The 24,787-nt window shown below is 40.0% G+C and overlaps 1 protein-coding gene across 1 annotated transcript in view; it reads left to right on the forward strand.

Annotated features, from left to right (window-relative positions):
* The first annotated feature begins 538 nt into the window (after positions 1-538).
* Positions 539-24,787, forward strand: part of SNCAIP (synuclein alpha interacting protein) — a 56,831-nt gene continuing 32,582 nt past the window's right edge. Inside the window, exons 1-3 of the mRNA XM_019474210.1 lie at positions 539-595; positions 10,359-10,431; positions 22,581-23,440. Coding sequence (XP_019329755.1) covers positions 539-595; positions 10,359-10,431; positions 22,581-23,440 — 990 coding nt within the window. The remainder of the gene's footprint in view (positions 596-10,358; positions 10,432-22,580; positions 23,441-24,787) is intronic.

Raw genomic sequence — 24,787 nt, forward strand, 5'->3', positions numbered from 1 at the left:
CTGCTTGTACGGCGAAGTGGAGATAAGGTGTGATAGGATTTTGTTTTCTGTGCACAGCATGATTCTCAGTTCTTTCCTACCTTCTTGAGCAGAGGGAAACTATAGTAACAGAAGTTGCTGTGTTCAGGCCAGTAAAGTAGTAGTATCCTTAAGAGAAGATATGTTATTCATGCAGCTGTGGTTGCAGGGTCATGAGGGTGCTCAACAGCTTAGGTATTGAACACCTGTATTGAGCTTCTGGAAGGACCAAGTAATGCTGAATCAAGTATTTTTGATTTCCAGTTCAAGTACCACTTAGCTATTCTCCCTAAAAATTGAAATGGCTTCTTCATGATATGCAGAGTAGAGATGGCAAATCATATTTAGCTTTTAGGATTAAGTTATGAAAGACTTTACAAGTTAAATGTTCTCAGTAATCTAGCAACTATATTAAACCATTTCTGTGTGGTTTTTACTCTTTAGTAGACAATCCATTTCTGTTTTCTTAATTAGGTCTTTACTACTGTGCTGACTCACCCAAAATGTCCATAGAAGAATAATGGAAGCCCCTGAATACCTTGATTTGGATGAAATAGATTTTAGTGATGATATATCGGTAAGTACAAGTCTTATTTTATTTGCTCAAGTTGAGACAATCTTAGATATCTCAATCCTGATATAACAAACAACACTATTGTTAGAAGCCACACTCCTTTTTACCTCATATAAAGGAATGTTTAAATAGGTTGGATCTAGAATAATATAAGGTGTTTTGTAAGGGAAATCTCTAATAAGCTTGGAAGGAAAACTTGATTCCTCTGCTTCGGGTAGTAAAAATAACTTGCAAATCAAATTAATAAACGAGTTTTATTTCTGGGTTGCTTATCTACTCTATCATCTTGAATGAGTTCTATGCTCTCTAATGCTAGTCTTAGACACCAAAATGATAGATTTACCTTTTTTTAAATTGGATGTATTTTGGTTGTAAAAAACCTCCTGCCTCTCTCACCTCTGAATTGCTCCTTTTTCATGTAAGTTGTTACTCTGCCCTTTCCACCAGTAGCCATCTCCAAATACAGCAAAATTTTATCAATAGGTGTGATGTGACATGGTGTCACATATTTTATCAGTAGGTGTGATGTACCTGTGACATGGTAGAGTACAGAAAGAGGCAGAAAGATTTCCAAGGATTCAGACAGCACTTATCCTTAGTGTCACAACTAAAACAACTGCAGCTGTAATTGCAAGCAAAAATACTGTTCATCTGCATTGTTAGTGGTTCTTATAGGAAGCACTGATACAGTATATTCTATTACTCATGATAATACTCCTACTGCCAGTATTTCTGCTTTTTGTGTAATAGAGTTGCTAATATGTTGAATGTCTGATTAACAATGTCTCGAATACTTAAATTAAATCCACTATAAGAAAAATGTTAATTCAGTTTTCAGGTCAAAGAAAGTGTGCCACCATCTCCTTCCACTTTTTTCATAATTTTATAGTTTTATTTCGTTTTTTTTTTTACAAAGGGCCTGGTTTTCCCTTTAGCATTTTGGACTCTTGATTCATTTTAAAACATTCCAGATGCTTTATTTGCAGACAGATTCCTTTTGGAAAGGATTTTATTTTTACCTATTGTAAAGTTGAATTTTTATTAAAGAGGAATATGGCAAATGCCCAAAATATTATAAGACAATGAGCCAATCTTGAGTGAATGCCTTATTCTGGGCAACTTTCTTTTTATTACTGTTATATGCTAGATCATGTCCTGGTATCTGTTTCTATACTCAGGTTTGTAAAACTGTAAAACATAATAGATGTAACCTCTCCATGTCTCTCCCATTGTGGCTGGGGGGGGGGTGGGGTGGGTTAGATTACTCACTTTTCCGCTGAACAGCTCAGGCTGCCTGTTTTAATAGGCTGTAGATCATGTCCTGGTATCTGTTTCTATACTCAGGTTTGTAAAACTGTAAAACATAATAGATGTAACCTCTCCATGTCTCTCCCATTGTGGCTGTTGCTGCATACTGGTGGGTTAGATTACTCACTTTTCCGCTGAACAGCTCAGGCTGCCTGTTTTAATAGGCTGTTCTTTCATTGGACACTGAACCTTGAGTAAAAAACCAGCACAAATTATAGAGGTAGCAGTTTTACTCCCTGCTTTAGCAGGTAAGAGAACAAAGGATTTGTTGCCAGAATCCAGATTAACAAGAGAATTCATGGTTATTCTTGTGCTCTACTCATATCTCACCATATACAATTTAGAGATACCTGACCTTCACATTTTGTCATTAGCCTGCTGTGGAAAGAGCAGCTGCACAGCATCAGTGTTAGCAATTTATATTGTTCCTGTTAGCCCTCTGGTTCTAATCCAGTGCAGAAAGGTACTGACTAAAAATAATGGCAGCAAGAAGGCTGTTAATATGATGCACTTATAAATGTACCTGAGTTAGAAAGCCACTGTCTATAGTCCAGACCCTTGTAGACCATTTCAGCCAAAATGACCAAAATGTAATAGACATAGAAAATAGACAGGAATTTGTTTTAAAAGGCAAATAGATATGTAAGTGGTTTCGGTTTCTTTTTTTTGGTTTACGTTGCATTTGTACATAAGAAAATGAAACTGTACATTTCTCCAAAATCATAGACTCATAGAATGGTTTTGGTTGGAAGGGACCTTCAAAGGGCATCTAGTTCCAACCCCCCTGCCATGGGCAAGGACATCTTTCACTAGGATCAGGTTGCTCAGAGCCCCATTCTGGTGGGTTGACCTTGGCTGGACACCAGGTCCCCACCAAGCTGTTCCATCATGCCCCCTCCATCAACAAGATGGGGAGAAAAATAGGACAGAAAACACATGGGTCAAGATAAGGACATGGAGATCACTCATCAGTTACTGTCATGGGCAAAACAGACTAGACTTGGGGATATTAATTTAATTCATTGCAAAACAAACAGTGTAGGATAATGAGAAATAAGAATAAATCTAAAAACACCTTCCCCCCAACCCTTCCTGCTTCCCAGGCTCAACTTCACTCCTGACTTCTCTACCTCCTTGCCCCAGTCAGCGCAGGAGGACGGGGGAATGGGGGTTGTGGTCAGTTCACAATGCTTCATCTCTGCTGCTCCTTCCTCCTCACACTGTTTTCCTACTCCCACATGGGGTCCCTCCCACAGGATACAGTCCTTCATGAACTGCTCCACAGTGGGTCCTTCCCACAGGCTACAGTCAGGAATGGACTGCTCCAGTGTGTGTCCCCCACGGGGTCACAGGTCTTGCCAGAAAACCTGCTCCTGTGTGGGCTCCTTTCCACAGGCCACAGTTCCTGCCAGGAGCCTGCTCCAGCATGCGCTCTTCACAGGCTGCAGGTTCCTTCAGGGCACATCCACCTGCTCCAGTGTGAGGTCCCCCATGGGCTGCGGGGTGGATATCTGCTCCGCCATGGTCTTCTCCATGGGGTGCAGGAGAATCTCTACTCCAATGCCTGGGGCATCTACTCCCCTCCTTCTTCACTGACCTTGGTGTCCACACAGTTGTTTCTCTCACATTTTCTCACTCCTCTCTCACAGCTGCTGTTGTGCAGTTTTTTTACCCTTTCTTAAATATGGTATCTCAGAGGCCCTATCAACATCACTGATGAGCTCAGCTTTGGCCAGCGGCAGGCCCATCTTGGAGCCAGCTGGAACCGGCTCTGTCCCACATGGGGGCAGCCCCTGGTGTCTTCTCACAGAAGCCACCCCTGCAGCCCCCACTGCTAGTTTGCTGTGTAAACCCAATACAATCGTCAATGATGGGCATCCACCACTTCTCTAGGCAATCTGTTCCAGTGTCTCACCACCCTCATAGTAAAAAAAAATTTCTTCCTTATATTCAGTCTAAATTGACACTCTTTCAGTTGCCCCTTGTCCTGTCACTAAGGCCCTGGTAAACAGTCTTTCTCTATTTTTCTTGTTAGCCCCCTTTATATGTTGAAAGGCCATAAGAAGGTCTCCCTGCAGCTTTCTCTTCTCCAGGATGAACAATCCCAATTCTCTCAGCCTTTCTTCATAGGAGAGGTGTTCCAGCCCTCTGACCATTTCTGTGGCCCTCCTCTGGACCCACTCAACAGGTCCATGTCTTTCTTGTACTGGGGGCCCCAGAGCTGGAGGATGCAGTACAGGTAGGTTCTCCTAAGAGTGTAGTCAAGGGAGAAAATCACCTCCCTCACCCTGCTGGCCATGCTTCTTTTTATGCAGCCCAGGATACGACTGGCTTTCTAGTCTGCAAGTGCACATTGCCAGCTTATGTCCAATTTTTCATCCACTGATATCCCCAAGTTCTTCTCTGCAGGGCTGCTCTCAATCCCCCAGTCTGTACTGATACTGGAGGTTGCCCTGGCCCAGATACAGGACCTTGGCCTTGTTGAACTTCATGAGGTTTGCATGGGCCCATTCCTCAAGCCTGTCAAGGTCCCTCTGGATGGCATCCCTTCCCTCAAGTGAATCAACTGCACTACTCAGCTTGGTGTCATGTGAAAACTTTCTGAGGATACTGGAGATTGCCCTGGCCCAGATACAGGACCTTGGCCTTGTTGAACTTCATGAGGTTTGCATGGGCCCATTCCTCAAGCCTGTCAAGGTCCCTCTGGATGGCATCCCTTCCCTCAAGTGAATCAACTGCACTACTCAGCTTGGTGTCATGTGATAACTTTCTGAGGATGCACTCCATCCCACTGTCTATGTCATTGATGAAGATATTAAAAAGTATTGGTTCCAGTATGCACGCTTGAGGGACACCATTCATTACTGGTTTCCACTTGGAGATTGAGCCGTTGACTGTAACTCATTGGACATGGCCAATTCCTTATCCATCTAACCGTCCATCCATCAAACCCATATCTCTCCAAATCAGAGGCAAGGATGTTGTGTGGGACTGTGCCAAAGGCCTTACAGAAGTTGAGGTAGATGAAATCTGTAGCTCTTGTCACTCCATTGTAGAAAGCCTCTAGGTTAGTCAGACACAATTTTCCCTTTGTAAAGCCATGTTGGCTGTCTCTAATCACCTCTCTGTCATCCATATGTTTCAACATAACTTCCAGGAGGATCTGTTCTATGGTCTTACTGGGCACTGAGGTGAGGCTGACTGGTTGGTAGTCCCCAGGGTCCTCCTTTTTACCGTTGTTAAAAATGGATGTTATATTCCCTTTTCTCCAGTCACTGGAGACTTGACCTGACTGCCATGACTTTTCAAATATGATTGAGAGTGGCTTAGCAACTACATCCACCAATTCCCTCAGGGCCCTGGAGTGCAAATGTGATGCTTATTTTGCAAACTAAGATGGTACTAGTCAAGATCCATCTGGTATAGCGTATTTGAGTGTAGTTTAGACAGCAGAACAGGTTTCTGGGACTCTTGTTTACATTAAACAAAAGTAATATTCTGTCTGCAATGACATTAAGCAACCAAGCTGAGTATTTTCATTTATTTCTTCATAAATAACTACTCACAAGGAAGAAAAAAAAATACGACCTTTAAGTTGCCTTAAATGATAAATACACTATAAATTAAAAGTGTGTTATAAACTTTCTCCCTTTTCCTATTAGTACTCTTGATTTTGCCCATAAATTTATTCCTGCTTGTAAGTTGTACACTATTATTATGGTTACCTGACGGTTTCCTAATCCTTTAATTAAAATACAGGATTTCTATTGCACTGGCAAATTGTGCAAATTGAAACTATTTTATTTCTTGGTTTACAGAAATAATACCAAATGACCTAGCCATAACGAGAGCTCCTGGTGTAAACTATTTGGGGTTGAGTTTATAGATTATTGCTCTGATCATTCAAATAGCTCTGTATGAACAAAAGCCTGGCTCAGTGGTGCCAGTGCAGGACTGGGCCTAATTTGAAAGTTTGTGAAATGTGAGTGCAGTAAATGAATTCAAACATAATTAAGCAGCTGTGGAATTGTCAGGTATTTTGAAACAGCTTGAAAAACTTCTTCATGTCAATCCTCGCCTGGCAGGGCAGATGTAGACTATGTATGGTCAGGAGTATGGCCAACCTCCTGGCCTCCCATTTACTTGGCACGGCGCACCTCCTGAGCCTGCTGTCACCTTTCCTTGGCCATGGAAGGAGCTGGGTCACCCCTCAGGCTCACACAGGTGTACGGGCAACACGCAGCCAGACTGCCTACCCAGCGATGAGGACTTTAGATCTCAGCATGGAGGGTCCTACATAGCTGTGCAGGCACAGTCACTAACTGCAGTGGGTTGATTTTTTTCCTATCCAGCTCATGAACTCATTGATAATTCTCTTTTTTTCCTTTCTTGCTTTTCAGAATGAAACAAAATGCAGATGGACACTAAAATGTTCAAAGAAAGTGTTAGATTCAATCTGACATTCATTTTGCACCTTTAACAGTGTTAGTGTCTATACAGGTCTCCTTTAAAGTTAGAGAATAGTAACACATGAAGTGTCTCTATAAGATGCTGTAAACAATACATAGCACAAATAACCTAAGCAGTACTCCGAAGATGTTGACCACAGCCATTAAGTAAGAAGTTTATTTTGGGGAGGTATTATTTCTCACAGGCACTGTGCCAGCCTAATCTCTTTCCTCCACTTTTTTGCTCTGGAGCTGCTTAAATTGACGCTACTATTGAGAAAAATCTTCCTGCAACCTCAGGCCAAGTATTGTTGCTTTACTTGTTCTCAGTGTAGCTTGCTACTCCCAAATAAATGTCTGGGAAAAAGGATGGTGTTGCACAGTTATAAATGATTAAGCAAATGTAATATAAAGGTATTAATTTAATGGGATTTGAATCTTAATGAAACAGTTTATTTTCCACTATAGCAAATAAATTGAAATAAGGCTGTTAAATAGCTTACAGTAATAATAACACCTGGAAACAAATTAGCTGTAATGAAGGAAGGTGTCTGTTTTCTCTACCTAAATGAAAATAAGGAGCTGTGCATTTAAGAGCGGGACACAGTCACTGGTGTCTTGATGCAGTGGAGGTGAATTTGTTGAGTTTTGATACTGACTCCATTTGGAGCAGGACATGGTCCTTAGTGTTTTGGGGGTGTCATGGTTCTGATGACGTAGTCTGAGAGTCACACTATGTGTCCAACTTTGCCCTTTGCACCCATTTCAGGAGACATTAAAGGTATTCTCCACAACAGAATGTTAAAAAATAACTTTTGCTTTTTAATTTACTTTTTTTTTACTATTTTATATATACATTTCTATGCTACTACTCGTGATCCAGTATTTCTTCTTTCTGATACTTCTCAGACACAAGTGAGTCTGCAAGTGGCAGAAAAGCGTCACAGCACAGAACAGCCTTACTAGAGATTGAAGTTTTTTTTCTCATGTGTTGGGTCTAAAATTCATTGCATTAAAATTTGAGAACCATGTGAAATTTAGAAGGTTAACATTTGCATTAATTCAAATTCTGTAGTACAGTTTTACATGATGAACAATGTTTTGTATGATAAGGGAGGTTCTGTTTTCCCCTGAATTAATAGTGTCTGTTGAAGAAATTGGGAATATCTTGCATTTGCATGGAATACTTGTTACTGCTTCTTGTCTCTTGTTTGCTATTGATACTGTTCTTCCATCTTACTAAGTTCTTAAGGGGTTTACTGAAATTCACTATTTCAGGTTGGACATAGGCATGCCTTAAATGCAAAAAAGAACCCAAACCTCAAACAGCAATCAAAAATTCCATTACATGCATTATTCTGGGACGAAGCCCTTAGTTTTGTTACTGAACTTCACCGTCAACTACAACACACTTCGATTAAATACCAAAGATCACAGTAAGCACTGACTTACGAAGTGGTCTGATGTGCTTAGCTCTCACATTGTCACTTATGCCTTTGGGCGTGGCCCTGAACTCTGGTTGACTTGATTACTCTAATGGTGAAATTTGACAAATGGTGTTTAATTTTGTATGTAAAACAATTTAAAATTATTGAATGAAAAGTGGGAAATAATTAATTCTAAATGCCATTGAATAAGCATTAAGTCTAAATTCTCTTCCAGGGAAGGGCTGCAAACTCAACCTCTTTTGCTGTCCCTCTGTGATACCGCTAGTAACCTTGAAATTTTTTGTTGAAGAAAAGCTGGCAAACATTACTGATGATCAGAGCTGAAGCTAGAGTATGAGAGAAAGTAGTTTTAGAGGGAAGAGCTGGCAATAGATTGTGCTCATGGTTGGGAAAGGTCCACTTTAAAGACTAATTTTAGTTGCTTCCTGGACCAAAAGCGAGTTGTCCACATCTTGACCACAAAATACAGATGGCAGAAATGTAACTGCACAGAAGTCTTTTTGAGGACAGAAGTGAGTGGGAGGAAATCTGTTAATGAAATCAAACCAATATGATTAAAATGCATAATCAAATTTATAGCATTTAATAGAATTTTGGTGGTGGGAGGTGGTAACTGAATACATTTTAGTGCAATGTTGAATCAGAAAGAAAATCTGTTCTTCCAGGAAAGAACAGGAAAAAAGACAAAAAGAAAAATGGCTTTCTGTTTTTGAGGTTGCCTGACAAAACACATAGCAATGGAATACAAAAGGCCTCATTCTAATTGAATTACAAACTGTGTAATAGTTTAAACTGCACCAGCTGGTCTTATGAAGCTACCATATTCCTTGGAGACATGTTCCTTGGATTCTCTTAAGAATCTTACTAGACCAGTTCAACATTGCCTTCTGAGTCTTTGTGCTGAAATAGCGAGATGTATAGCTTAACAGCTCAATCTTTATTAAACAATAACTAGAGTGAAGCACAGCACATGGTGTTTGTGCATGTGTGTGTTTAACTTGTATTAATTTGTATTTAGTAGCATCTTTCTCCCTGTCTTTGTTCTTCTGCTCTTTGTTGCTTTAGGCTGTCACATCCTGGAGCAGTCACAGCCTTATAGACAACCCCTTGTTTAATTGGGATTGGAGTCACTGGGTAGTTCTGTGGAGCGCTGCTACACATTTTAATTAATAAGTTCAGTGTTGATCCTAGGAATACTTATGAGAGATTCTTGTTGTAGCTGAGGCTTCTCAATACATCCCTGAATCAGGTCAGCGAGGGAAAAAGTAAGGCATGGGAGGTTTTTGAAGCTTAATAAAGGAACTACAATCAATTGAGCAACAGTCTTAAACTTGCACCAGAGAAGTAAATTACTTCTGCAGTTGGTCACATGAGGTCAATTTTAGATTATTTTGAAGTAGATTGCCAGCTGTGCATTAGAAGCACATCAAACTTTGAATGACAAACTGTCAGCAAAAAACAAGACAACGTATGACCGTTTCTTTTTTGTGTGGAAAGCTCATGTGGTTTTATATGTAGTTGTTTTGCTTCATTGGTCAATAGCACACCAGCTAAAAATATCTGTTTCTTTGAAAACATATGGTGTTTATGTATTCTTTAAAATCTTTCAGTTGTGCTAATCCTAAATGCTTTTTTCTGTTTTAGTTTCCAAAATACTGGTTTTAATAGGTTTTTTTATATGAGCAAAGCCATTGATCTTTCACAGACATAATGATTTTCATTTGTTTAAGTGAAGATTCCTGTAACATTTAAGCATTTGATTTAGGAAGGCTTGCTATTAAATAACTTAATTTCTGTATGTCAGAATGTGTAGTTTTATAACACTGGATCATGTATCTTACCAAGGGTGTTCCACAAGTTTATAAGAAAAAGATTTCTGTTTAGTAAGATACATATTTCATCCCTGTTTTTTTCCTTTTTGATGCTGAATTCAGAGAATAACATACTGATTAATATGTCATATCCTGTCACAGAAAGTAATAATGCAAGTTTGCTTTAACAAGGCCTAGGTTAGAGAAATGAGCCTGTTGTCTGATATGTGTATCTACACGCATCCCTCTGTGAAATCAGATCTCTAAGGTGCAAATATTCTGCATTACTTTCACATACTGGTTTGTGAAAGCTTGAATTCTAATTTTTAAGTATGAAGTACTTGCAGTATAATCACCATAATAGGTGCCCACATGGGCAAAGTGAGACCCTCAGTGTTTACTGTGAAGCCTAGATCTATTCTCACCTTTGATGTATCTTGCATCCCATGGAAAAGATGGATATATAAAATGCATTTGTGACTTGAATAATGTTGGTCTGCAGGAAAGAGAAATCTGAGGTGGGGGGACGCTTTGCTGTAGCTTTGAAAGTCTGTTTGATATCCCTTGAGGTGGGACACAAAAGCAGATGCCATCTGCTTTTCTCATGCAACCTGAGAAGACTATCAGACTGCCAGAAGTACCCTTGGGTTGGTAGATTTAGGCTATGCCCATGACATCAGGACCTCTTGAAAGTCTTACTTTTTATCTTTTCAAATTAATTACTTCACGTACACTTTTTCCTTTTTTACAGTATTCTGTAACTTCCCTCAAGACCATCCCAGAATTATGTAGAAGGTGCGATTCCCAAAATGAAGACAGATCAGGTACGATGCCCACTTCTGTCCACCCATCATTTTCTAGGCTGCTTTTTATCATGTACAACTTGGCAACAATAGCTTCTTGGCAGTGTTCTGTTGTTTTGTTTTCTCTCATTTTTGTACAGCTTTCTGGAAACATGACTTTTTTTTTTCAACAGATGTTAGTTCATTAGAAGGAAAAAAAGTTCCAAAAAAGGATTTGGCTGTATACAGATAAATGTAGGGCTTCATCTCAGCAGCTCCAAACCACAGTATATGCAACAATTTACTTGAAAACCCGAGAAACCATTGGTGACAAGACGTAATAATGTAGGCGCCAATGAAAAAATGTTGGATACATTTACTACCCATATGGCCATGACCAGTTTGAGGGATGATGTTTTGCCAGAGTCTGAAACTGTATCAAGGATGCTACATGATACAATCTACTCTAAGGCATACTGTAATAGTTAAGATTAAAGCCGCGTTTTTGAGTTTAATAGTGTAAACTAAATGAAGAATCATGGCATATAGATGAGAACCAGCTGGAGACCTTCCCCCTGCCCCCCTGACAAAAAGTGCATTCAGTGTTGTTTTTCACTCTGTAAATGAGATTAATCCCCTTTTGTTTTTCTCTTCCTGATGGAGGAGAAATGAATTGGTGAGAGGAGCATTTTTGTTGAGCTATGAAAAGTTTATTGTGCTTTCTGATGCTTTAATTGAACTTTCGTTAATGTTGTTCCATCAAATACTTTTATAACATAAACGGGACACCTGGAATTTGTGGGATGATAGAAGACTTTAAGAACGGTGCTATACTTTGACAACTTTTATTTCTATATTTCCTTTCAGAGAGTTGTAAATTTCTGAGGTGTGTAACTAAGTTGAAACTTTCTGAGAGCTACTTACTCTACCAGAGTCATTAAAGGCCAGGTCATCACATCCCTGTGCCACTGCCCTTGGCAATAAAAGGAAGCAAAGCTCTCCTTACCGTACCTGCTTGCCATGTTACTGCCCGCACAGGGCACAGCAGTGATTGCACACACAGTATTACCTGCTGCAAGCAGAGGCAGGGAAGAAGTGGAAAAGGAGAGGACCTCTGATTCTCCCCTCTCCATCTGCCCTATCTCATTCTACCCCAATCTTCCCCCTGTCCTTCCCCATCCTCCACCATCCTCCCTTCCATATTCCCCCATCCTCCCCCATTACACCCTTCTGTCCTTGCCCTGCCTTGCCCCCATCCTTCCTCTCTTCTTCCTGCCTTCTTGCTCCTTCTTCCCCCCTTCCTCATCCCTTTCTTCCCCCCTTCTTCCTCTTCTGTCCCTTCTCCTTCCCCCTTCTTCCGCTGTCTTTCCCTCCTTCTTACCCATTCTTACCCCCATTCTCTGCACTCTCTCCCCATTCTCACCCCATTTCTCCCCACCATTCTGCCCCCCATTCTTCCCTTATTTCTCCTTCCTCCTTCCCTCCTCCTTCCCTCTTTCTTCCCCACTTCTTCCCCCCTCTACTCCTCATTCTTCCCTGCCATTCTCCTTACCATTCATCCCCTCATTCTTCCCCACATTCCTCCCACCATTCTTCCCCCCATTCCTCCTCCCATTCTTCTTCCCCCATTCTCCCCACCATTCTCTCTGCCATTCTCCCCACTGTTTTCCCACCTGTTCCCCCTACCATTCCTCCCTACCATTCTTCATCCCCATTCTCCCCAATGTTCACCCTACCATTCTTTCCCCCCATTTCCCCAGAACTTACCTTTTCTTCCCCCACATTCTTCCCTCACCAGTCTTTCCACCATTCTTCCCCACGAGTCTCTCCCTTGTTTTTCTCCCCAGTCTTTCCCCCAGTCTTCCCCCCAAGTCTTTCCCAATATTCTTCCCACCACTCTTCTAGACCCTTCTTCCTCCCATTCTTCTCACCATTCTCCTCCCCACCATTCACTGCCCCTCATTGTCGCCCCCTTCATTCCCCACCCAGTACCCCCCTCATCTCTTCTACGTCCCCTTTCCCCTTGTTTTCTCCCCACCGCTGTTTCCCCCCTTCTCTCTGCCTATCAGTATTAGCAGCTGATCATGTGGCAGCAGGGCATTATCTCGTCTTGTCATAAAAAGAGTTAAATTCACTCAGCTGCTCCAAGAGCAAGGTGAACCAGAGAAGGAGTGCAAGAATAGCCCCTAAGACATACTGTACTGGGTGGTCTGTTCATGAGGACTCCTCAGCCACAGTGGCAGCATCAATATCTGTTTTCAGGAAGAAGAGTGTATTCTTTTTAAAATTCAGATAGTAGTCTTAAAGTAAAATGCAAACCAATAGCCAGGATGAAGCACTGGTTATGAGCTCTTCCTTAAGACCGTGGGATATCAACAACTTATAGTGTAGCTCTGTTGTTTCATGGTCACTTCTGCAGTCAGACATTTTTCAATGATGATTTTAATTACATCTGTGTTCATCTGTTGCCTTGAAAAGGGGTTGACAGCAGCAAATACAGGCATTGCTGGAAGACAGTAGTAGCACTGGGGAGTCTGCCAGTGGAAATTAATTCACAGCTTTGTTTAAAAGTCTTGAGTCAAAAACGAGGTCTTTAGCAATGATAATAGTATTGGCAAACTGGAAACAGTACTAAAATCTGTTTTTTCTCTCTACTTATCATTATGAGTTTTGGTGAATTGGAAATAGTACTAAAATCTATTTTATTTTTACTCTGCTTCATCACTGAGTAAACATATAGTGCTGAACAGGAAGGTGTCACTTTACATCCCTGTACAGACTTCAATATCTGAAGTATCTTGAAATATCAGCAGAGCTGCATCAGTCAACATTGTGTAAGGCCCCATCTGTTGATTTTTCATAGTTGCTTTTGATGCAGTCTCTTGCCTTCCTCATATTGTGGACCATTAAAAAAACATTCCCCAAATTATTGTTGCTATGTGCTATTCTTGATGAAGATAGATTATATCATAAATCTTGAGTATGCATGACATTTATGTTATTGTATATCTGTATTCCATTGGCAATTTAAGTAATTACACATAGAAAAACTCAGAGGTTTTACAAAGAGCTGATCCAGCTTTCTACCTCATACTGACTGTTGCTCAGTTAGAGGTTGCATTTCTTCTTTAAAACAGAGAAGAATGTGGAAGAAGTAGAACTATCCAAGAATTATTTTTTAAAAGAACTAAAAGTTAAACTTAAGTTAGCCATAGGATTAGATATGTTGGCACCTTAATAATCTAAAAAATAATTCTCTGTCAGCTTTGTCTCAGAAAAATATTTAGTTCGCTAAGACAGTTAAGACAAAAGTATAGAGAGAATAAGATTTAACTTTATACTTAAAAATATATATAAATATGCAGACAACCATTTTCACCAACAAGATTGTTAGAACAGATTTAAACCAGACAGTTCCTCTTTGTGGAATTACTTTTTTTAATTATATGGCTGGTATTATGGAAGTCTTACTATTCATTGTTCGCAGATAAGTTTAGTAAATAGCCCTGTAAATCCCATTTTCTTTCCCCAGTTCATGTAAACATTGAATAATATGTTAGTAACATATGAAAGTGTTTGGTTACATTGTTTTCAAATTGCTCTAAGCACTGTTAATCCTAGGCAAACATACCAGTGTTTACCAGTCAGTGTGCTTTCTCAAGCATTTCACATAGACCTTTTTTTTTTTAACTATTTCTGCCTGCCTGTAACTTTTGCTCAAATTGCTTGTTTGGACAAGGAGAGATTACAAAGTCTGAGAAAGGATTTCTCTACGTGTAGTTTTTCCTCCCTGAATTCCCACTGTCACCTCCCTGTATTGGACAGCACTGGCCAGTGATCTGTACCAGTGGGAAGGTCCCGTGGTTCCTTCCTCACCCTTTTGCAAGACGTGCATGAAAGTCATGCAGTCAGTACAGTCTCAGTCCTGACTCCTCTGTGTCCTTACTTGTATTTAGGGAATTCTGACTCAGGGAAATTCCAAGGGATCCTTAGAGCCAAAGTATGTGTGTCAGCACCCCCAGATTACAAGGTAAAAGATATATGGGACTGGAGAAAAGGTGTAGGGCAAATCCTGGTTTATCCACAATAAAGAGTGATTAAGGATAATTGTTTTCTCTACCATCATGCTTCAAGAGCATGATCTTTCTAGCAAGCACAATAGCTACTAAGATGGGCATTGTTCTTCTTCAATGATAGAAAATTGAAGATTGTAGTTTAAAAATGGATCTGGCTAACTCAATTTTCTGAAATGAAGCGTTAGCCAGCCTGCCCATTGATTTCTGGCATTGTCTAATGTAGAATGAGGAATTGAAACAGAAATCAGTCCTTTATGCTTCTGTTATTAAGCATGAAATTGGTTGCTTTCTTTCTGGGCAGATTTTCTAAGGCTATTTGAGCAAATGGTTCAAGACATCTGTGTTCAACAAGCTTCACTGAGCCATATCGTTGTTGAAGTATATTCTGTCAGCTATGAGGGCTTTTGGTTGTCATTAAATGTATGTCTCAAATGAAGACAATATCCTACTCTAGATCTTTATTCACAGGTTGATAAAAGCAAGTTCATCTTTAATCTCCAGCAGTTATCCTTCTGCACCACTTTATTCATTCCCACAGTAACTGTCATTAACAAAATTATTCAGCAGATTAGTTTCCTACTTGAGAAAAAGAAAGAAACCAGTGAATATAAAATTGCACACAGTTTCTGTCTCAAGCTCTTGGTAGTTTTTTAGCTATAAGAGAAATTAAAGTAAAATTTGATTTGGAGGCAGTGTTATATGGCATTAAATTCACAGAGTCTGTTGTGCTCCAAATACCTCCCAGGTAAATAACTCTGAAACAATACAGAATTGATTGGATAATTCCTTGATAGAATACTGAAGAATTTTCTCAGAAAAAACAATAATTACTATGCAGTGACACTTGTGATAGCTATATGTAAGCTCTTTTCCTACCTCGTTTTCACATCCTCCCTCTTCCTGTTTTACTCATTTTGTGCCAGAATGACCTCTTCTGATTTTTCAGTAGAACTTTATTTGATACCTCCCTTTTACATCCTTAGATCAGTCTGGACAAGGATAAACCAAATTTATTAATTTTGAAAATTTCTTTGCTTCTTCTATATTATCTACTTTAGAAATGACAGTTTTTGTAGTGTTCTTCCTCAAGCCAAGATAAGAAAACTTATTATTCCACTGAGGCTCGTATTAATGTTTGAATTACCTGGAAAAGATGCATTGTTATTTAAAAGGATGAACTATTATTTACTCTGTTTATCCTTTCTTTCTTCTTTAGAGTGGCTTCGAATTCCACTTAAATGAGAACAAACCCTCTCTGTTCTTATCTGTGCAGGGTTGTTCTTTAATACAGGTTCTCATGCTACAGAGCTTACGTTAAAGAACCCTGAAATGTACTCCTGGAAGTTATTAATATATTAAAACTGTAAAACAGTGCCACTTTCAGTTAAAATTGTTAAATATTATTTCAGTGATATTAATAAAACAGTAAACAGATATTCAGAACTGATTTTGATTGTCTGTTGATATGTAAGGGACATCCCTTCCTCTATTTCTTGGAGCCCCAATATTGCTGCCAGTGTTGGAGATAAATTGGTGTTAACAAACATGAGGAATTTTCTGAAAGTTTCCCTAGGGTAGACAACACCTCGGTGTCTGCATATTATTTCAGTGATATTAATAAAACAGTAAACAGATATTCAGAACTGATTTTGATTGTCTGTTGATATGTAAGGGACATCCCTTCCTCTATTTCTTGGAGCCCCAATATTGCTGCCAGTGTTGGAGATAAATTGGTGTTAACAAACATGAGGAATTTTCTGAAAGTTTCCCTAGGGTAGACAACACCTCGGTGTCTGCATACAAAGTCAGAATCATAGTGCTCTAAATGGACCTGGAATGAGTACAAGTCTTAATTGATTCAAGAGTCTCTGCTGAAGTGATATCACAAGGAAGAAGATCAGGGATTTCTTTCAGAGGACAGTAAAATTCCAAATGTGAAACTTTGTATATACTTACTGCAGGCCCCCAAATGATTATATAGTACATGAGCAATATGGTGAAATACTGCATTTAAAAAAATATTTAATAGGTATGGGCAGTTGTCAATACTAATCCCAGGGTTCCTTAATGTTGATGATGGAAAGTGGAGTAAACTCCACAGTAAGGGAATTTTTAAAGCAAGGAGGAAGGGTTTCAGCTAAAGGAAATTCGTTTGAATGTGTTCATCCTTTGGTAGCAACGGAGTCAACCTAACAGAGTTTGTTGTCATTTATGGAATCATAGAATCCTAGAATGGTTTTGGTTGGGAGGGACCTTCAAAGATCATCTAGTTCCAACACTCCTGCCATGGGCAGGGACATCTTTCACTAGATCAGGTTGCTCAAAGCTCCATCCAGTTTGACCTTTGAACACGTCCAGGGATGAGGCATCCACAACTTCTCTGGGCAACCTGTTCCAGTGTCTCACCACCCTCACAGTAAGGGTGCAAGACCTTACACTTGGCCTTGTTGAACTTCATGAGGTTCATATGGGCCCAGTCCTCAAGCCTGGTCAAGGTCCGTCTGGATAGCATCTCTTCCCTCAAGTGGACTAACTGCACCACTCAACTTGGTGTCATCTGCAAATTTGCTGAGGGTGCACTCAATCCCACTGTCTACGTCATTAATAAAGATATTGAACAGTACCAGTCCCAATACAAACCCCTGAAGAACACCACTTGTTACTAATCGCCATTTGGACATTGAGCTCTTGACTGCAACTCTTTGGACATGGCCATCCAGCCAATTCCTTTTCCATCAAATAGTCCACCCATCAAACCTATCTCTCCAAATTAGAGGCAAGAATGTTGTGGGGGACCATGTCAAAGGCCTTACAGAATTCAAGATAGATGACTTCACTAGCTCTTCCCTTGTCCACTGATGCAGTCACTCCATTGCAGAAGGTCACTAAGATTAGTCAGGCATGATTTTGTCTTGGTAAAGCCACATTGGCTGTCCCTACTCACCTCTCTGTCATCCATATGCCTTCACATAGCTTTCAGGAGGATCTGTTCCACAATCTTCGCAGGCACAAAGGTGAGGCTGACTGGTCAGTAATTCCCAAGGTCCTCCTCTTTACCCTTTTCAGAGGGTAAACAATTGAAGCCTAAATAGTAAAGAAGCTTCTTGTTGTGTGGTCAGCAAGGCCAGAGAGTACCTCCCAGTATTGTGTACTGGGAGTTTCCAAGTACATGCTGACAAGGTCTTGAGGTAAAAGCCCCCAGACAGTGTCTTCTCTTGTTTCTTTGTCAGTTGTGCACTTTGTTTCCAGTCTTGCTACTACCTGCAGGCAGGCGTCATTCTTTCAGGGTGGTTACCTCTTCATCATAGCATAACTTAAGACAGAAGGCACTTCTGAAGGCCGTCTTGTCCACCTCCCTGTGGTCAGAGCGATTCCAGTTACACCGGATTGTTCAAGGACCTATTCTCCAAATGAATGCTGCAATAAAGAACATTGCAACCAAGTTACTTTGGGGAAGTGTTATTAGGGAAGTAACCATAGTGCTCCCATTTCTTTGTCCGCAAGAAATAACCGTGATTCAACCTCAGAGGTTCATAGACCATTGAAAGATCTATTAGGCATGATAAAATCACCAGATAGTCTTACCATAGTCCAGGACTATCAGCTCCAGGGCCCAAGCAGCATATTGTTCTCTATTATTCACAGTTTTACTGTGGATTGTGACTGCACAGGTATGGAGTTCATAGAAAAGAAAGGTTGAAATACAGAGAATTTAGAGTTAGCACAGTCTGGATGAAGGTCAGGTCCTTAGGCGGAAGCATTAATGGCATTGATGACTGATAACCATTTGGATAAAGGGAAGTCATCAAGTTTTTCTCCTGGACAGTGGTTCAATGCAGTTGACTATAAGATACTGCTCTCCATCCTGAGAAGGAACAGAGATAGCAAGCTAAAAAGGCTCAAGGATTTCATTGAGGGATGTAGCATAGCAATGGGGATCACTGGTTGCCACCTACGGAAGAACAGGAGTGAATTGATACTCTTTTTCATTCCTGTTAAACCGGTGTGTAGGTGTCAAGTGACCTAGTAGAGCCACATGGACTCAATTGCCAACTGATCTGCAAATGACTCAGATCCTGCTTGCCTGCACCACTGCCTGTTGTATGTCCCAGCTGTTCAACAGCAACATTCATGACTACAGAACATTGGTCAAAGCATAAACCTAAATGAGTCCATGGTGATGGTGACAGATACACACTGTTAGGAGTTTGACCATTTCCTCAGTCAGTCAGTGCTCTTTGAATGTGAGTCATTCTGGGTTCATGAAGATCTGGCATAGCAACATCTACAAATACCACTCTGCAGTACAGTCAGTTTGTTTTGTAATAGTAGTGATGTGTGATACACAGCCTTTTGCCACCTCCTATTTGTGTCACCAGTGCTGTAAACTTCATGAAGCCATCATAATTTAAAGAATGTTACTGTACCCATATGCCAAGGAGACAGGCTCTTGCACACACAGCAATGAATTTCAGTAGTAGTTTCCTTATAGAGCTGAAGTAAAAGCTGAGTTCTTTGTTATTTTCATTACACTCGGGACAATTTAAAGGTATTCTGATGTTTGGCATTAGATTGTAAGTATCACAGAAACTGCGTGTCGCAAGGGTAAAGTTTCATCTGTGCATGAGGTAGTCTTGATGGTTGGACGAAACTCATATAGTTACCCTGTAATTCTACAGATACTCACATACCAGATAAAACTCCCCCTCTCACCTCCCCATGCCCTAGATACAAAGATGATGTTGAAAAAGGCTCTGAAGTCAACATATGCTTCCAACTGGAAACATGTTATAAGGATCTTTTTTAGAAAGCTGAAGGTAAATTTTGATTCCTAAAATAAAACCTGATGAAGTTATTAAATTGCAAGAGAAGTTGCTTCCTAAGTGTCCCCTTTCCTAATTATTGGCCCCCAGTAGTTCTAGGACATCTATAAATCAATCAATCAATCAATTAATTAATTAAATAAAGTGAAACTATAAATAAGCCTACAGACCTCTTTACTCACATTTTGCATTTTCTCTTCCTCAGGAACAGCATAGAGCACAATATATGGTGAAGAACTACTTTTGCAAATTTGACCCTTGTAGTTTTTCATCAGATACTATTTTCTTTAGTGCCAAGGAAATGCTTTGGCACCTCAGGTCTATCAGGCAGCACGACACTTCTTTACTGATGTGAATGAAGTCTCCCCAGTTTTTCTGTTCTCTCTTTTTACTTTAGCAATACAACGGCATCATCCAATCTCTCGTATTAGTGAATAAAAGTTAAAGAAATAATTTTGACAACATAGTTGGGAAAAAAAATTTGTCAACACCTTTTTACATTTGAGATACTGGTGCACAGAAGAGATATGGCTTATCCAAGATTCTACCGGAATTATTTGTCAGATTCTGGAATCAAGTTAGCTGCTCCACATTCTAGTCCCCTGCCTTAAACTCAGACCATCCTTTACTGTCATTTATAAAAGAATCAAACAGTATTTATTGACCCAGACTTCTGATGGCCCCTGCCTGAATTCCTAAGCGTGGAGAGATGAGCAAGAGGCTTTTCCCTTGGAGCAGCTGTTGAAGACTACTGACATAACTCCTGCTATGCTGTTGCTTTGGAGGACATAGGCAGCACTTGCTTTTTCTTCTTCAGGGAACAAGCATCTGAAAACAGAATGGAAGAGATTCAAGCCATGCTCTGGTCCACTCTGGCCTGTAGTTTCAGTGTTGTGTAGGGGGAAACCACGCTGTAACTGCCTAAGCACTGATACAGCCTGTACAGCATGCAAGTAGAAAATAGCACAAAGAAGGATTGTGTCTACCAGTCTGACTTGCTTTCTTCCCTACTGCTATGTGGTTAAATGCTATATTCTAATCCTTCATTAAATGCAGTGTAAATTCATCATCACAGATACGTGAAGAATAAGTTCATAAGTCAGTAAAAATATTGCTAACTGTTCTCGGTGTTCCAGTTTGTTTTCTGGAAAAACAGTGTGTGTAAAGAGATGTTGGGAAGAAAAACTATGAAAAAATGGAAGTACCTTACTCCGCTCTAACTGTAATGAAAGAAAGGAGAAATACATGACTTCACAATGATCCAAGACAGATTTGTAACAAAGGTCATTGCTTCTTTGCAGTGTCCGATTTTACAATTTTATCATCAGCAGTTTATGTAAATGCATGTTATTAAGGTTAGAAAGTGGAGGAAGCTAAGCAACAAAATAAATATAAGCTTAGATAAAGTGACGACAAACAAAATGTTGATGCCTTTTCCTCTGTCTAGACCCCTGTGTTGAAAGCAGTGTTTTCATAAAACTCAGACAGAATTCATTTCCATACTGAGTGCTTAATAGTTCCTGTCAGAACAAAACAGCTGGGAAACATATGGTATCCATTTCCCTGTATCACTTGGAAAAAATTTCACATGTAAATAAAACCAACATAAAAGTGTAGGCCTTTGAACCTAGAATCTTATACAATACATAAATAAGTCAGTACAGTGCGTTCTTTGTATTGGCCCACTAAGTTACAGGCCTTTTGATTATTATTATTTTTATTTCTTCTTCGGAAATATATTCTTAAGCGCTTCCAAAAGTATTAAGGTAATTTTCAGACATCCGTAACTACTAAGCTATACTAATCTTTCACTTCAGACATTAATGTTGCACTGAAAGTGTATATATATGTTTCCTTAGGAAGGTGTTCATGGCAAATTGTGTGTTTTGACCACAAATTAGATCCCACTGATATGCAGTTAGCATGTGTAATAAATCTGCTTTGTTTAAATAGTATTCTTGACTTTCAGAATGCATTAACTCTTAGTGTACATTAAAAGGGGCATAGAAACTGCCTAAAGGCTTTAGTGGTTTTAGTGCTGTCCCTGAACTGAAAATAACAAAATAAGGAAAACTCTTTGCCAGAGTTCCACTGATTATGGAGATCATAAATATCACCAGCTGGGACTGTGTGAAAGAGTTCAAGTTCAGTAGGATTGCGTTCAAGTTCAGTAGGGTTAAGAGTTCAGGTGCCTTGAGCTCCCTTTCTTCTCTGCAAGTCATATTCACTGGTCAAACTCCATATCCTGCAGTGCACTGAAATAGTGGTCTGGAAGGTCCAGAGCTATATACACACGTGTGCGTGCGTGTGTGTGTGTATATATACAGGTTATATATACAAGGGATGGGATGTTTGACAGAGAAGCCCAGCATACAGAGGAGGAGTGGAAAAGGAAACATCATACCTGAATAAGTAGGCTTAATTTTCAAATCAGAGAATCACAAAATCGTTTAGGTTGGCAGCGACCACTTGAGATCATCTAGTCCAACGGCCCTTGACCAGCCTCACAGTAAAGAAGTGTTTTCTTGTGTTCAGATGGAATTTCATGTGTAGGGAACTTTGTGCCCATTGCCTCTTGTCCTGTCAGTGGGCATCATGGAGAAGAGCCTTGCTCCCTCTTCTTCATTGCTTCCCATCATGGAATTATACACAAGGATAAGATTCCTCCTGATCCTGCCTTCTCCAGGCTGAACAGTCCCAGCTCTGTCACTGTTCATACGAATTTCCAGTTCTTGTATGAAAAATACATCTCCCAGAGATAATAGGCCTTAAACAGTCCCAGCCTGTCACTGTTCATACGAATTTCCAGTTCTTGTATGAAAAATACATCTCCCAGAGATAATAGGCCTTAAAAATTAAATTGTTGTTACTGTTCTTAAAACAAATCCACTAAAAAGTATTCACTAACCCTTTTGTTGACCTCCCAGAAAATCATTCTACTCTTGTGATGCATCTCTGTGCAATAAAAAAAAGCAGAGTGCAAACTAGCATAGTTGGGCAGGACCACTGTAAACGCTGCTAGGCTCTTATTGACGTCCATTACTTGATTAAAATTACTTTATTTCTAAGTGATTACAATGTATGTCCTGTTTGAAGAAAGTTTCTTTTCTGGAGTGTCAAATTCTTCAGCTGTTTTGATAGAGATGCCATTAAATCTGCTTAGATATGAATGTGGCATGTTACCATGAATTTTTGTTTCCGGTGTTTGGACAGGTATATCTTTAAAGCATGCTGTATTATGTCACACGTCTGGTAGTAATCACTTCTAAATCACATTCCTCTATTTCTCTAGTTTCCAGCAGCAGCTGGAACTGTGGAGTCTCAACTCTTATCGGAAATGCACAGAAACCAACAGGAATTGCAGATGTATGCAATAAATTCAGACCAGTGAAGAGGGTTTCCCCATTAAAGCACCAGCCAGAAAGCTCTGAGAACAATGAAAGTGATGACCAGAAGAACCAGAAGGGAGAATATCAGAAAGGCAGCGATTCTCAATCTGCACCTCCAAATGATGACCAGAGCCCAGGAGGAGAGAGCCTTGAAAGCAAAAACATCGAGCCTGCTGTTCTGCTTGGGGAGCTGGAGCACTATGACCTGGATATGGATGAAATTTTGGATGTGCCTTATATTAAATCAAGCCAGCAACTTGTTCCTTTTACAAAGGTAGCTCCTGAGAAAAAACTTTTGGGTGTATGTTCCACAGTGAATGGTCTTAGTGGCAAGACCTGCTCTGCAGGGAGCACAGAGAGCTCGCCTGCTGGCGGGACGCAGTTCTGTGTGCTGTCTCCTGTGAAAGCCTCTCAGCTGAGAAAAACGCAGCCCATTGTCCTTGATCAGCACAAGCATTTAACAGAAGAATTAGAGCTTTCCCAGCCTTTAGTTAAGTGTAGCTCAGTCCATGAATCTGAAGCCCAGGGCAAGGGCTTCCTCAGCAGGACATTTGTTGATCCTCATGCTCACAAAACTGAGAAGACTATGCCAAACTGCCACCTGAGGACTTTCCACCTGCAGACGGCAGTGGCAGAAAGCAAGCAACTAGAGGAACTGAGTATGAACTGGAGCAGTTCAGGGGGCCCAGAAGAGAGGAGCGAAGAGGTGAAAAAAATTAAGAGCATCTTAAACATTGTAAAGGAAGGCCAAATATCTTTACTGGTAAGTATCATCTTTTTCGTAAAACACATGGAATAAGGGTGATCTGTGATGTGGTTTATTAAGCCAGCAAAGCTGATGAAGTGCGTCTTTTGAACCTCTGCCCTTTTTATCTTGTACGCTCCTTAGAAATTGAGCATATGGGCTTCCAAATGGAAAGTTTTAATCTTTAAATAAAATATGTAGCAAAACCAAGACACTAGTTTTATGTAAACATGGCCAAGATTGCTAGTTTATACAGTACACCAAAATCGTATAGAAGGCAGGCATTTTAACTATGGAGATCACTTAAATATTGAATTTAAATCTTAATCGAGTTTTGCCTTTCACAACATTTGTGGGTCACTTTGTTCAATTATTGCTGGTTTACCTCAGTTATTATTTAGAGGCTGATGATGGGAACAGAGGGGCTTCTGTTGTATTCTGATTAGTTTTTGGGAGTGTTTATGCTGTCTTGTTGCAGCAGCATTCTCAGGCAGGAGCTTTCTCTAAAGCCTCATTGGCCTTTGACCCATATGAAGTTTTTTAGTAAATTCTAGCACTGTGATCAGGCACTATCAATGATGGTTTCCAAAGTAAATAGATGCAAGTTAACACAATGATGCAAACCATGTGATCTCCACTCAGAATGGCTGGTGGAGGCACAGTACATGTGTAAGAACTGTTCTTGTTAGATTTTTGTTTAGCTTCTGTTTACCAGTCTAGCTCAAGCACAAAGGCACGCTGTTAACATAGCAGCAAGAACAAAGGCAGATATTCAAAGACTAGACATAGGCAGAAGATAATATTCGATGGCTCAGTAAGAAATAAAAGCAAATTAAATTCACCTCGAAATAGGAATTGGGGGGAAAAAAAGAGGTCATCATAGGTACATAGATGGAAAGAAAATGCATATTTTTTCCAAACAGGTAGAAACCTCTGAATAAAGTAGACTCATCAAACAGTACTCTAGCAGGTCTGCGCAACTCTAGGAACTTATCATCGCTACTCCTTAACTTTGTCTTCCTTCTTCCGTTTTCCTTCTGGAGTTTCTCAATCCAATTGTTTTTTCTCAAAATTAGATTTGGGCAGAAATAATGTATTAAGTCATGGTTGTGTAGTACTTCAGGTAAATAACCAGTTTTTTCATGGAAACAAGCTACCAAATAGAAGTCTTCTGTCATGTGTTTTAACTACATTTTACACTGTGCTTAACAGAAGCTGCCACTTTTGTGATGAGCAAAATTAATCAGGAACTTTTTTTAGGAGTCATGGATGTTTTCCGCTCAATTACTCATTACTATAATGCCACCCCCCCAAAAAAAAAGAAAAAGGAGAGAAACCAACTGCAAAATAGACAGAAATTATGAA

The sequence above is a fragment of the Aptenodytes forsteri genome, unplaced genomic scaffold, assembly GCF_000699145.1.
Source record: "Aptenodytes forsteri isolate BGI_AS27 unplaced genomic scaffold, ASM69914v1 Scaffold477, whole genome shotgun sequence".
Lineage (NCBI taxonomy): Eukaryota > Metazoa > Chordata > Aves > Sphenisciformes > Spheniscidae > Aptenodytes > Aptenodytes forsteri.